This window comes from Engraulis encrasicolus, chromosome 3 (assembly GCF_034702125.1).
Source record: "Engraulis encrasicolus isolate BLACKSEA-1 chromosome 3, IST_EnEncr_1.0, whole genome shotgun sequence".
NCBI classification, from domain to species: Eukaryota; Metazoa; Chordata; class Actinopteri; order Clupeiformes; family Engraulidae; genus Engraulis; species Engraulis encrasicolus.
Window position 1 is genome coordinate 41,021,375 of NC_085859.1, and position 14,018 is coordinate 41,035,392.

General features: G+C 44.0%; 2 protein-coding genes across 9 annotated transcripts in view; one reads left to right on the top strand and one right to left on the bottom strand.

Moving 5' to 3' along the window:
- The first annotated feature begins 114 nt into the window (after positions 1-114).
- On the top strand, positions 115-8,449 carry si:dkey-174n20.1 (uncharacterized protein LOC796174 homolog). The gene is made up of 5 exons (XM_063195430.1): positions 115-718; positions 966-1,208; positions 2,563-2,723; positions 3,406-3,547; positions 4,992-8,449. Exons 1-5 carry the CDS (start codon positions 598-600, stop codon positions 5,249-5,251), a joined length of 927 nt encoding a protein of 308 aa, XP_063051500.1. The 5' UTR covers positions 115-597; the 3' UTR covers positions 5,252-8,449.
- A 3,205-nt stretch (positions 8,450-11,654) lies between these two features.
- The window catches only part of camk2b1 (calcium/calmodulin-dependent protein kinase (CaM kinase) II beta 1), a 153,476-nt gene continuing 151,112 nt past the window's right edge, over positions 11,655-14,018 (bottom strand). For all 8 annotated transcript variants that reach the window (XM_063195422.1, XM_063195428.1, XM_063195424.1 and 5 more), the window contains 2 exons: positions 13,245-13,479; positions 11,655-12,522 (listed from right to left, as the gene is read on the bottom strand). In XM_063195422.1, the coding sequence (XP_063051492.1) occupies positions 13,247-13,479 (233 nt within the window). In that variant the 3' untranslated portion in view covers positions 11,655-12,522; positions 13,245-13,246. The remainder of the gene's footprint in view (positions 12,523-13,244; positions 13,480-14,018) is intronic.

Below are 14,018 nucleotides of genomic sequence, written 5' to 3' on the forward strand. Positions count from 1 at the left end.
CAACATTTCATTTTCCTGATTCCCTCCCTCTTTCTATTTCGGTTATGGTCACGCGCAACACTGGGAAATGCTCCGTTGTTCAGAGCGTGATCTTTTGGTTCACAGTGCTAGAAGTCTTGGTGTTCTGACTGGCACTATCTTTACGCGGTCGTCTCACTGACTGGGGTGGGTGAACAGGGGTTCGCTAATAACCAAGAAAATCTACATTATTGTCCATTGCATGTCATTATTTACATTCCAGCAGACTACTGGATGTGTTTGCTGTTGTTAGTTACCTCCACGTCAGTAGATGGCGGTCAAACATTCGGTTGGTCCGTAGGTCAACCACCACCCACCAAAAATGAAACAGACCAGGAACTGTTTGGTACTGGTACAAATATGTTGCACAGCCGCTTCGTATGATAAGATCAGAATAACGTTAAACGAATGAATTTAGCCCCTATTATTGAGACACAAGTTAGATAACTATCGACGTAAGAAATCCGTGCAGGCGTGCGTTGACCTACCTCCGAAATGTATCTAGAAATGTCTCGAGACGCTTATGTTGATTGATAGTGTTCCCTGTTAGCTCTTTGGCATCATCTTTCTGTTCACACGATGTACGTTTTATGCACGGTTATTGCGGCTTTGGTCTGCTTTATAATTTTGAAGTGGATGAAAGTAAGAAGGTACTGTACAGATGTGAAACGCCTGGATGGAAAAACCGTCCTTATAACTGGTAAGAGGAGACTGCATATCTCCCCCACTCATTCTATCGGCTAATATATTACTAGAAATCTATAGATAATGTATAACGCCTTCGTATCGGCATGGCTTGCTTCAATGAAGCACAAGATCAAATATATCTGCGTCTAAAATATTTGCACCAATAGTGGTTCACCCAACCTCATTGGGTTTACCTGACCTGATCCTGAGCAGTGATGGCATGCGTGTGTGTCAAAATATCTCCAATCTTCCATTTCCAGGGGGGAACGCCGGTATTGGCAAAGAGACAGCGGTGAACCTTGCGATGAGGGGAGCCCGTGTCATCATCGCCTGCCGAGATGTCGACAAAGCACGGAAGGCTGTGAGGGAAATCAAGGCGAGAAGTCACAACATGGACGTGTTGTACATGGAGTTGGACCTAGCCAACATGAAGTGCATCCGGGAATTCTGTGCGTCCTTTTTGAAAAAGGAGAAAAGGCTCGACATTCTGATCAATAATGCGGGTGAGCTGTTCAACTGAATGTCGTCACTGACTGAATGATAAACACCAGAATAGTTCAGTATTAACTTAACAGGGCTTTACAATAATTAGATTGTTTTTGTTGTTGTGGGGGGAAAGGCCTTTGCTGCCTCTTCCTGTCAGTGTCAAGAAAATAAAACATTCACCTGTCTTCATTAGCTAATGGAACATGCATGGAGAAGGGTCTCAGGACGAACTCCTCACACTAGCAGAGGGGACATTGTTGTGTGACGACACACGCATCATGGCGCCCATGCATGCAACTGACATGTAAACAGTATCATAAATGCTAAAATATCATCTTGTAATCACTATCAACAACACCAGTCAATGTCATTCAATTGCAGATGCACATATGTCAGTAATGCTGGTCTCTGGCTGTTTAATTTAGCTTACTTCAGCTAAAATTATATGTCGTGGGTGTGGAGGCTCAAGGTGAGGTGAAAAAAAGAAAAGAGAACCAAAACAAAACACGCATGAATCCCGANTGTTCCGGGATCAGTGGCGTTCATGTGCCAAGCTCCAGAACTCGATTGTCATGTGAGCAGTGTCGTCAGCTGTCTCGAGAGGTCCCGAGCTGGTGAAGGCAACAAAAGTTGGTATAATTGGCATTTGCACATCCCGACTAAGCGTGAGCGATTGGGTAAAATCAGATCCAAAAATGTAAGCTTCCGCCTGAAGTCAGTCCTTGATTTGTATCTGTCACCGTTTTTGTGGTACCAAGGGACTCGTTTAAATCACATCACTGTTATTGCGGTCTCTAGGGATCCCTTTCACTGTTTTTGTTACCGTTCCCACACACTGGGCAGTGATGATACCATTCCATGGTCCATTTAAACTGTCATTGTGGTGGTCCTTGCCCAGAAATGTTCTACCAATGACTCACTGTTAATTGTGGTTGTCCTTTTCCTAGAGTTAAAGTGATGGTTCGGAGTATATTCACCCTAATGCCATGTGAATCGTGACATCCATTCAGTAGTCCACCCTTAGTGTTTTCTGGCTTGGACGAACATTAGCAGAGTTACTGAGTTTTTGTATGGTTATGTCGAATAGTTTGGCGGGCATTCACAGTATCTCCCAACTTAACCCCACAAAAATCACGTCATGACACCAAACTTCTACTGTAGAACAAATATGGTCTCTACTCACAAAACGAAGCATTTGGAAGTTTGGAAATAGTCCAGAAGTTCATTATTATCAACACAAGCCGAATATATTCTGTCCTGCTACAGCTGCGCCGACGTTACTGGACGGATGAGGACTTCAGCATGCCCAGAGATACATGTATATGTATACCAATGACTCTGACTGTTTTTCGTTGTTGTTGTTGTTTTCAGGGATGCCAAGCGTGCTGGACTGGACGGACGATGACTTCAGCATGTGCTTTGGTGTGAACCACCTCGGCCATTTCCTGTTGACCAACCTGCTGTTGCCGCGGCTACAGGAGTGCAGCCCCAGCCGCGTGGTCACTCTCACCTGTGACAACTACAAGTACCAAGTAAGACAGCAGTGGTTCCTCCCTGTTCCTCCTTTTTATGCTTAGCCATTACTACTGGCCCATTCCAGACCCAATCAAACTAGTAGGAGATTGTAAGACAGCAGTGGTTCCTCCCTGTTCCTCCTTTTTATGCTTAGCCATTACTCAGAGCCCTCTTTAGGGAGAGGCTGGCTCATCCCATTGACCTCAGTTTTCAGCTTTTTCAAAAAACAAAAGTGGCGAATTCATTTTAACAAATTACTCATAAATATCCCAGTTGCTAGTGCAAAAGTCGCTTCCAAGCACTGAAACAAGTGTCAGATCTACTTTCTGTACCCGGTTGTCACAACTCTGAATTCTTTGGCTCTGCCCTTACCTATGTTGGAGAATGAAAGAGAAAGTCATGAAGAATGTATGAAAGTACATGAAAATAAAACATATCATACATGTATCTTGTATCCTGTAATGCAGGGGTATTCAATTAAAAATCACAGAGGGCCCGTTTATCAAATTCCTCACAGTAAAAGGGCCGAACTTAATATTACATATAGATAGTGTGCCTATGTTTTCATTTTGTTCAGTTGTCGTGGAGAGCCAGAGCCTTGCCTTGCAAGGGCCGGATCTGGCCCTGGTGCCTCCAGTTGAATGGCCCTGCTGTGTAATGTATGAAATAATGTAATGTATATCTTGTATTTTGAACCAGCGGCTGAACTTCCAGGACCTGAACTACAACCTGTTCCCCTTCTTCACCTACTGCCGCAGCAAGCTGGCCAACATCTACTTCACCCAGGAGCTGGCCCGCCTCACCCAGGACAAGGGGGTCACCGCATACGCCGTGCATCCAGGTGGGTGGCACTACTTAGCCTGGCCACGCACTCCTAGTGACACAACACCTTCTGTGTGGCATCTAGTCAGACCAAGAGCAATGCAAATATCATTTCTGATTTCCTGAAAAATCGGGAACTCCACCCACGTCTGATACCAATCAACCAGTAGCAAACCTAAGGAGGCGGGTCAACTTTCCTGTTGGGGAAATGTTAATTGTTATGCTCTCGGTCATACCAAGTCTTGAAGAGATTTGAAAGTCGATGATAATCAAGCTAGGAAGTGCCCGGGTCATTGGCATTTTTTCGTAGGACACGTCAGGTCGTAAAAACACAGCGAATGCCACTCTTGTAGGAATGTAATAAACTAATTAGTAATTGGTAATTAATGTATAATTAATGAATATGCTTTTTATATTATCCGGTAAAAACTCCAAATCTTTTCCTTCATATAATAGTGGTATTACCATTAGCTGTTGTTGGAGCACCCTGAGGTATACTACTAAAAAGTTAGTTAGTTAGCTAGTTAGTAATTGGTTACTAATGTACAATTAATTAATATGTTTTTATATACTCCACAAACTCTAAATCTTTTCCTTCATATAGTGGCATTAGCTGTTGTTGTAGCACCCTGACGTCTACTATTAAAAAGCACCCTTGACCCTAACCTGATTTACATCATCTGGCTGTGTTCAGCTACGTCACACGGGGGCGTTTCCATTCTTCACTCAGAGCATATCAGAGGGCAAGAGTCAGGTAACCCATGACCCACCCAGAGGGTTAAAAATGTTTGTGTATTATTGAATGTTGTGCAAACTCCTGGTAAGCTAAGCACACTTTGTTACAAGTTGGGTACAAATTGGAACAGCTGCATGCAGGGCGAAGGGATGTAATTGAATTGCCACAATTTAATTGCACAATTGCTTCACCAGCCTTTGAGCATTTTTAAAATCCCATCAGTTTCATTATAGCAGTCAGTGAAATAGGATGGGCAGGCGTGTCCCAATTGTTATAAAGCTGATCTTGGGATCAAGGGGTAGCCGGTTTGAATCCTTGACACTTGAGCAAGTTACCCCATATTGCTCCAGGGACTGTAACCAATACCCTGTGCTTGCTTTGGAAAAAAAGTAAAAAGTATCTTGTAAGTATTATGTAACGGAATTAAATGGAATTAAATTCAATTAAACTGTATGATGCATCAGGCTCATAGGCCTTGTGCATGTGATGAGTTTACTATTGGGCAGCCGTATCCTAATGGGCAGCTAGATGGACAGTAGATGACAGGGTTGCAGGTTCAATATTACCAGTCCCCCTTTCCCTCCATGGCTGAAGTGCCCTAAATTAAGAAACCTTTCCCCAACACTGCTCCAGGGACTGTAACCAATGCCCTGTAGAAGCCAGTCAGTTAAGTGCGATGTAATGTAAATCTTCATTGTTGTGTATGGCTCTCTGTCTCCCCCTGCAGGTTATGTGCAGAGTGACTGGACGTGCCACTTCTCCATCCTGTTCCGCATAGTGATGCAGGTGGTGATGTTCATGTTCTTCATATCATGTGAGATGGGAGCCCAGACGGTGGTGCACTGCGCCGTCTCCGACTCAGTAGCGGACAGCAGCGGAGGCTACTTCGCAGACTGCCGGCCCGCCAAGCTGCGGCCGTTTGCCAAAGACGCCGGCGTAGCCAAGAAGTTGTGGGAGGCCAGCGAGAGGCTGGTTCGGCTAGCCTGACCTGACATGGACGCTAGTTATTACGATTACGGTCAGCGAGAGGCTGGTTATGGTTAGGCTAGCCTGACCATGGACGTTAGTTATTACGGCCAGCAAAAGACTGATAGGCTAGCGTGACCATGGACACTCGTTATTACGATAAGCCTCTCAACGCCCCCTTGATCTCATCATAAGCCTGCCAACGCCCCGCCCCCCTTAGTATTAAAAAAATAAAATAGATTAATGTCTCCCAATGGCAATTGAGCACTCCGCCTCTCAGCTGTGTCCTTCTCAACACCCCCTGGGGGGCTGTAGAGCCCCCATTACGCTGAGAGTCAGCTAGTTGGCGATCACAGGCAAGTGAGAAATTAATGGGCTTCAATTGGGCTACCTAATTCCACCCTCCCAATATTACATTCGAAACTTGACAGTACCTCCTCCTATTACATACAGTATATAATACCAACCATAGTTCTGAACAGGAAGTGTGTATTTATGAAGTTGATGGCTGGAATTTGGAGTTAACAAATATTTTAGCATTTGGCCCTATTGACTCCCATTCAGGTTTCTAACTCATCACTTGTCTGGGTTTGCCATCTAGGTGGAACTGCACGGGCTGTGCAATAGGAGCCAATGGAAGTGACCATTCTCATATATTACACCTTCTCTGACTAGTTATTGGGGCCAGTGAGAGGCTGGTTTGGATAGGCTGAGTAACAGACAAATTATTGCGCTACTGGGCCATTAACGTTTTGTACTAGCAGACGTCAGGCTGGTGCAACGACACCTAATTTTACTCTAGTATAGTATTGTATGATTCTTTGTTTTTACAGGTTTATCTATTTGCTTGTAATATTGCTTATATTCATTGCCTGTACATACAGTTCTAATTATTAATTAATTTAAATGTTAGTTCTAATTATTAATTATTTAATGAATGCATGAGTAATAATAGATGTGGTTGTACTACCTGGAGTCTGCTACTAAAAAACGTCATTGACACTGAGTATTCACCATTTTTTTCATCCATTGTTATTTATTACATAACTGATATGTTCTTTGTTTACAACACTGTGTGTTTGTGTTTGTTTTTCTATATGGATGCTGAGAGTGAACTTGCATGGTGGTTTTGAATAAAAAATTTTTTTAAATGCTTCAATGGAAGCTTCCCTGTCCAGTCATTACATCTTTCATGCAGAGGGAGAAAGAGAGAGAGGAGAAGGGAGAAGCGATGAGTGGTCATTTGTGTGTTATTTTAATAGTCATTTTATTGATAACACTTTGAACACATTGCCTTAAGTTTGGGAACACAGAAAGCATGTTTGTAGAACAGAGTAGTAGTCATCGTAAGAATCAGAAATAGCGAATAATGCCTTTTTTTAAATTACAGGAACCCAAACAGACAAAAGGGAAAATTGTGTAGACTCAACTTTTCGAAGAAACCTTTATTTTTTGTACAAGTTTTATTAATTTGTTTTAAGTTTTTTTTCTTATTTTTTGCTTTGTGTTTTCTTTAAAACAGAGGAGCCTGGTGAAACAAAATGTAGGACTGAAATAAGATGAGTTGGCTCAGTGTTGTCCATGCAGGTAGCCAGACAGGTAGTGTGGAACAATGTGGTATATTCTGCGCCATTAACTAACCTGATTTTGAAGATGCCGTTCTGTGATACCTAATAATGGCAAGTGCCCACATCTACCCTTTCTTTCCTATGGGTGTATTTTGCAACCCACGGCTGATCTTTAAGGGGGGTTATAGCAGTCTTCAGAGCTGTTTGGACGAAAAAAACCCACATATCTCCAATGATTTTGGGACCAGTTAGTTATTACAAAAGAACTCAGTTCCCTTGGAGATCGGAACATTGCTGAGGACTTCTAGAGTCCTCAACTAGGTGTGGCCTTTAGAGCCGTCTAGCAGTCTATACTTAACAACCACACTGGCAAAATCCACCACAAACCTACATTCTTTCATTTCAGGCACTGACACGATGTAGAATTATAGCCTTGGCCTTGCTCACTCTTATTTAAGTCAGTCCATCAATGTGTGCATTTTCCCCTCCTATTGGGCATTGTGGTTCCTCACAGAACAGCGTGACCAGAGAAATATAAATCTTTCTTACTCTATAGTGTTATTAATACATTAAACTGGTCTGGAGAAGACACATAATACTGAACTATTTATCAGACCTTTATAGATAGAGGACACTTCGTCAACCTGCACAGACAACAATGAGCATGGTTGTGTTTTTCCCCTTTTGTACAAAATAGCATGCCAAAGAATAGTTATAATAACACTCTTTATCGTGAGAGTCACCTTCATCATCGTCATCACTGTAAGAAGCATTTACAGCATCATCGTCATGGTAATAGTAATTTCGAGACAAAAATATTTTATGCACTTAAAAAGCTCAGAAAATAGATAGAGAAAGGTTCAGTTAACCAGCATTCGATAGAAAATGAAAAAGGTAAAAGGAAGGAGAAGAAAAAAAAAACACCAAACCTAGTGTCCAGTTGACTTGTCAATCATGCAAAGAAATATCAGCTACAGGCGCTTTTTTGTTAACGGTAATAATCTTTAAAATGCTGTATCATCTCTTTAGTAAAGTGTATCTGGACTCTTGGAGAGAAAAAAATGCTTTTCAATGTAAAACACACTGAGAAGAACATAGGTACATTTTTACATGCTGTTTTTTTTTCTCATAGATTTTCTTTCTTTTTTTCCTGCAGGTTAGGGGTGGTGTGTAGGAGGGTGGGGGGGTGGAGAGGCATTGAGACGGGACAGGACAGGACGGGACAGGACAGGGGTAGCGGTCGGTTAACTATATGCTAGCAATGAGCCCAAAGCCTGGGTCAGGTACTGTAAAGGGGGACCAGGCACTAGAAACAATGATCCGAAGCCTTTTGGAATTTTTCTCCTGCCTTAATAGGACAAGAGTAATATCTCCAACAGCAACAGCCAATTGCATTGCACGATGAGTCCAGGAACCAAGTGTATGCAGTCTGTGTTTTCACACCAGGACATCACATGACCGAGCAGAAGCGACACATGGGTTTGAGTTGGGCACTAGACTATGCGTTTGAGATGGGCACTACACTATGGGTTTCAGATTGGCACTACACTATGGGTTTGGGATGGGCACTGGACTATGGGTTTGGGATGGGCACTGGACTATGGGTTTGGGATGCGCACTAGAGTATGGGTTTGAGTTTGGCCAGAGAGGAGAAGGGAGAGGTTTATGGCTGAAAATGAACATGGTTATTTAGACCTGTTTGGGTGTGTGTGTGTATGTGTGATTTTTTTTTTTGTGGTTGATTTTTTTTTTGCATTCTCAGTCTGTGTACCGGGCTTTGACACTCAAGCTCCCTTATGTTTTAAAAAGAAAACAATAATATAAAAGGAAAAAAAATCACACACGCTAACACACACAATATTTTTCTCAGTAGTACAGGCTCAAACAGAAAAACTCACACACACACACACACACACACGCATCAGCTTACCAAAAACATGTGGCGCTGACTAGAAGGTGGAAAAATGACCACCTGCAACGGTCCACTGGATGAAAACAACGTTCACATACAAATTAAAAAGCTGTACAACGGACAGAGAGGAAAAAACAAAAACAAAAAATCAAGACATTTTTAAAAACAAATCACTTCAAAAGATGTAAGATTAAAACAAATAAGTTAATAAATAATAAATAAATAAAACCTGAGGACAAAAAAACTGACAAGTCGGCTGTGGGTGACCCCTGAGGCGGCCCCGGTCCGGATTTTGGGAGGACGGTGGCTCCAGCCAGCAGTGGTCAACAACTACGTCAATGGATTATGGCAAGAGAGAAAAAAACACGGCACAAACGCGCACCACTAGCAAACCTCGCACCATCCACATCCAGCACATCAGTCAGTCAGTCAGTCAGTCCTGTCACCATCCACCAGAATCTCATTATTTTGCACCTGAACTCCACGGGGTAGCACATTTCAATAAAGCTCAGCTGTGACCGCCATGGCTAAGAGGAGTTTAAGGATTTAAGCCCCCCTCCCTCTTTAAATGTAAGAAGAAAGTCTCAGGCGTCTCTCTGGTGCTTAGTCCCTTGTAACCTACACTTGTGTACCCCAATCCACCCCCCCCCACCCCCACAAATACCATTTCTTGAGGGTTTTTTCCCCTGCCCTCAGCAAAACATGGCATGTCCTCCCCTCCTATCCTCAGTCCCTCTCCTCTCCCTCTTCCGCACAAACACACACACACACACACACACACACACACACACACACACACACACACACACACACACACACACACACACACACCAGACAACCAGTGCCAGGGGTTTAAAGCATCTCTGTTTCACATCCGGGTTCTAATCTGCCTGTGCTGCGGCCCGGGTCTGGCCCGGGCCTGGCCCAACAACAGGATGTCCAACCTGACCTTGTACGTCACTCATCCCTTTTCGTTTCCACAGGATATAATGAATACCTCAAAACCAAAAGGGGCTTTTTAAAAAAGGTACTCTCATGACACGTTCCCACCTTTCTCTTACTAAATGGGCCAGAGATTACATAGGTAACGGCAGGCCCCTTTTTAACTTTGTCGGACAATCAAAACAACTGAAATACAAATGATCTGCATCTGCTCTGAGGAGCAGTATGAGGGGAAAAAACACGTCCCTCTCCCTCTTTCCTAAACCCACACATGCACACAAAGCTGGTAATAATATGGTTATGACGAAAAAATAATTGCTATTAAATGATATTAAAGAAGGAAAACAAAACATGAATGAAAAACAGGAATTAAAAATGAGGAGAACTCAAAATGTGAAGTCATTCCAGTGTAACAGAGCACTGACGTGAGCACCTGATGTGTACCGGTAATCAGCCTGTGGTGAGTTTCTCAAAAGAGAAGTTGTTAGCCTGTTAGCAACTTCGGTAGTTGCCAATGGGAAAATGCATTGAAAACAACAAAGTAGCTAATGTAGTAAGCAACTTTGGTTTTGAGAAATTCACCCCTGATTGGCACTCATGACAACACTTCCTGCACAGAGCTCCGACATTCAACATCGTGCAACCCTGAAGAGAATACTGTACTCCTGAACACACATACACACACACACATGAACACACACCTTCCGTCCCATCCTTTGATTTTGTATATCTTAGATAACTCTTGAGGCCAGAGCTCATTAAGTTTGACTGGTCCTTTTCTGCAATGCTGAGATAGGCCTACAATTTAATTTAGACTGCAGGTTTTTTTTAATAAAAAAAAATCTGCTTCACATGCCTGGATGTGATTCTATAAAGCCACGGGCTATTTACACACCAGGACTTTGGATATATTCCTACCAGGGCTCTAAATCAACACCAGCCAGTGCCGGTGAAAATTCAGTTTGGCTGGTAGAAAAGACCAACTTACTGGCCACTTTGACCCATTAGTGAGTGTGTCTTTGGCTAGTGAGATGAATATCTACTAGCCATTTTGGCTGGCGACGGAAAAAGTTATTTCAGGTCCTTGTGTCCTAATATTGTGTTTATCACAAGCTTCTTCCTAATCAATGTACTGAATTGCTATAAATAGACTTTGGGAAGCCATGGCTGTAATGTAATGTAATAATAACAATAAACATAACATCTGAAATACAAATCTCCTCTTGAAATGTCTAGCTGGAACTTTAATGTTTAAGAGGGCGATGGATGCCAAATGATATTCATCACAAGACCTCAAGGGTGCAGTTGCCAGATGGTGTCGTGCACAAGTGAACTAAACACATCCACAATTGGATATTTTAGACTCAAAGGCCATCACGGATTGTTCTCCCTCTCCACAACATACTCAGTCAGTCACGCACGCCATGCACGCACGGTTCTCTGTCTCTCACTTTCTCTCACACTTACACACTTCTCTGCTCTTCTGACAAGCATTTGTGTGTGTACATAACTTTTATAAGCTCAGTATTTGAAAAGATGATACCAGAGCATATGCAAAAAAAGGAAACAATCATTAAAGAACAGAAAAAAATCATGAAACTGCTAATACCGTTGCGTTGTCCACTTCATTACAATAAAAACAGCCACCACTGATACAGAAGAAAAAGTTCATGCTATTTAAAAACGTAGAGAATCGGTTTTTGTCTTCAATTATATACCACAGGCATCCAGAATATGAATTGTACAAATTACATATACATCAGCTTTTTGTGGAGTAATAATAATAATCATCATCATAATAATAATAATAACAATAATAATAATAATCATGATATAATCGCAGTAAACAGACAGATACAACTTTACATGATGTTTCAAGTGTCTTGGGCAGTAATGCATGACTGTGTGTGTGTGTGTGTGTGTGTGTGTGTGTGTGTGTGTGTGTGTGTGTGTGTGTGTGTGTGTGTGTGTGTGTGTGTGTGTGTGTGTGTGTGTGTGTGTGTGTGTGTGTGTGTGTGTGCTTGCATGTGTTTGTGTGTAGCTGGACAGGACCTCACTTTGCTGGAAGACCTAGTGCCTGAAAACACCAGATCTCTTCCGACTCCAGACCATTTAACCCCCATCCTTGCCCATGGTCGTGTGTGTAAAAGTGTGTGTGTGTGTGCAGTGGGGGGCTGGAATACTTTAGGAGGACTTTCCTTCCTGACATGATGGACGGCGCTTGCTTTCCTTATCGTTTCCTTTGTTCATATCCGGTCGTAATTCGGTCAGTTAAGTCACTGTAGACCACTGCGTTTGAGAGTTAGTTTGGCAGACTGAGTCGAGTTGCAGTCCAGGCAGGGACCAGAGGCAGGTGAGATATACGTAGATAGACTGACAAGTCAGACAGAAGAAGTCTGGGGTGATCGTTCGGTTAAGTTTTTTGGCAATGATAACAATCAATCTGATCGATCGATTGATCTGACTCCGGTCGTAGGGTCGAGGGTGGGTCGGAGGGCTGGGTCTGGGTTCTGGTTGGGGAGAGGTGGGAGGTTGGAGTTACGATCATGATGATTGACAGACAGCGATGATGCGCTTCCAAAAAGAGAAGTCGGGAGGGGGGAGAAGGTGGTGGGAGGGGGGGGTGTCAGGGCGGGACGGAGGGCGAGATACAGGGCATCAGACGCGATACAGACAAGTGCATGCTGGGTACGGTAAGGAGGAGGGGTCCCAGGCAGCGAGGGACGGTCAGGCACTGGTGGCTCGGGGCCACCCAACACTGCACTCACTCTCCTTCGTCCTCATCCTCCATCCTCATCCTCCATCCTCATCTTCATCACTCTCTCTTGACAAGACAGGGCACTCTTGATGTGGCTACAGCATCTCTGGCCCTACAAGACAAGGATGGACAGGCAATGCAGATATCAGGCGTCAGTGGTGTGTGTGTGTGTGTGTGCTTGCGTGCGTCCGTGTGTGCCTTTTTTGTATGCTTGTTTGTCTGTATGTGTGTTCTGTATGGGTCATTGACATTTTTGTAGTTGTAGACGTCAGGTTTTTGCTTTTACTGGATTGTCTACTTCATATTTATTATCTATTGCATGTATACTAATGACCAACAATTATTCAATGTATGGCCATAGCTGTGGTTGCACCACCTGACATTTGCTATTAAAAAACATCATTGACCTGCCACTGCCATATGTATGGAGGGGTGCAGAAGGAGCCCCCGAGCGTGTGTGTGTGCGCGCTGTATTCATAGTGTAGTACAGTGGTTCTTATCCTTTTTTCATAAAGCACCCCCTTAGATGTTCCCAAGACAAACCGTGCACCCCCATCCCAAACGTCTACACATGTACACACACTGAATATGATTTAAGTGATTAATTACAATGATTCCTGCTTTACACATTAATCAGTACTTTAATGACTTTACATGGGGACCAAGACACGTTTAATTTGGTCTTGATTTGGACTAATTGTAATGTTTGGAAGCAGAATTTTGGTCATAACCTCAACACAAACTAAATTCAGCGCACCCCCTGAAATCTCTGGCGCACCTCCAGGGGGTGCCCGCACCGCACCCCAGGTGCAGCACCACTGGTGTAGCGCATACCTTCACTGGAGTGGCGCGGCTGGTGCCCCCGAGCAGTGGAAGTGGACGTTCTGCCACTTGGTGTCGCGGCGGTGCCACACCCGGGTCTCCTCCGATTGGCTGCTGCGGGGGTGGCCCTGGCCGTCCACGTACTGCGTCAGGCGGATGTAGGCGATGCACGCCGCGTCCTCCCCAATCAGGTGCACGTGCGGGTTCAGGATGGTGGTGTGGATGGGCTTGCTGTTCTTGGCCAGCACTGCAGGAGAGAAGAGAAGCGGAGGGAGGGAGGAGGAGAGAAGCAGAGGGAGGGAGGAGAGATGAAGGTGGAGGGAAGAGGAGAGAAGCAGAGGGAGGGAGGAGGGAGGGTGGAGGGAGGAGGAGAGAAGCGGAGGGAGGAAGGGAGAGAGGGAGAGAGGGAGGACGCGGAGGGAGAGAGGGAGAGAGAAGCGGAGGGAGAGAGGGAGAGAGGGAGAGAGGGAGGACGCGGAGGGAGAGAGGGAGACAGAGGTGGGGGGAGGAGAGAAGTGGAGGGAGGGAAGGAGAAAAAGGAGGGAGGACGCAGAGGGAGGGAGGGATGATTCGGAGGGAGGGAGGGAGGTAGAGGTTCATTGATTGATTGATTGATTGATTGATTGGTTTATTGACAACACATCAGCTTTCCCTTTACAGGAATACTGTTCTTCCTGTGGTCAAACTAATCCATACATTCTTTTTACATATTTTCTCTTTTTACAAATATTTTTTACAGTCAATTACATTGCAGGCATGGCTTTTCACCAGGAGAGGGCCCTATAA

What these genes read in the sequence shown, in the direction of transcription:
- si:dkey-174n20.1 (XM_063195430.1), top strand. Translation starts at nt 598, where the DNA reads ATGTACGTTTTATGCACGGTTATTGCGGCTTTGGTCTGCTTTATAATT. An exon ending in CATTCTGATCAATAATGCGG is followed by an intron (nt 1,209 to 2,562) that starts GTGAGCTGTTCA and finishes TGTTGTTTTCAG; the next exon opens with GGATGCCAAGCGTGCTGGAC. An exon ending in CGCATACGCCGTGCATCCAG is followed by an intron (nt 3,548 to 4,991) that starts GTGGGTGGCACT and finishes CTCCCCCTGCAG; the next exon opens with GTTATGTGCAGAGTGACTGG.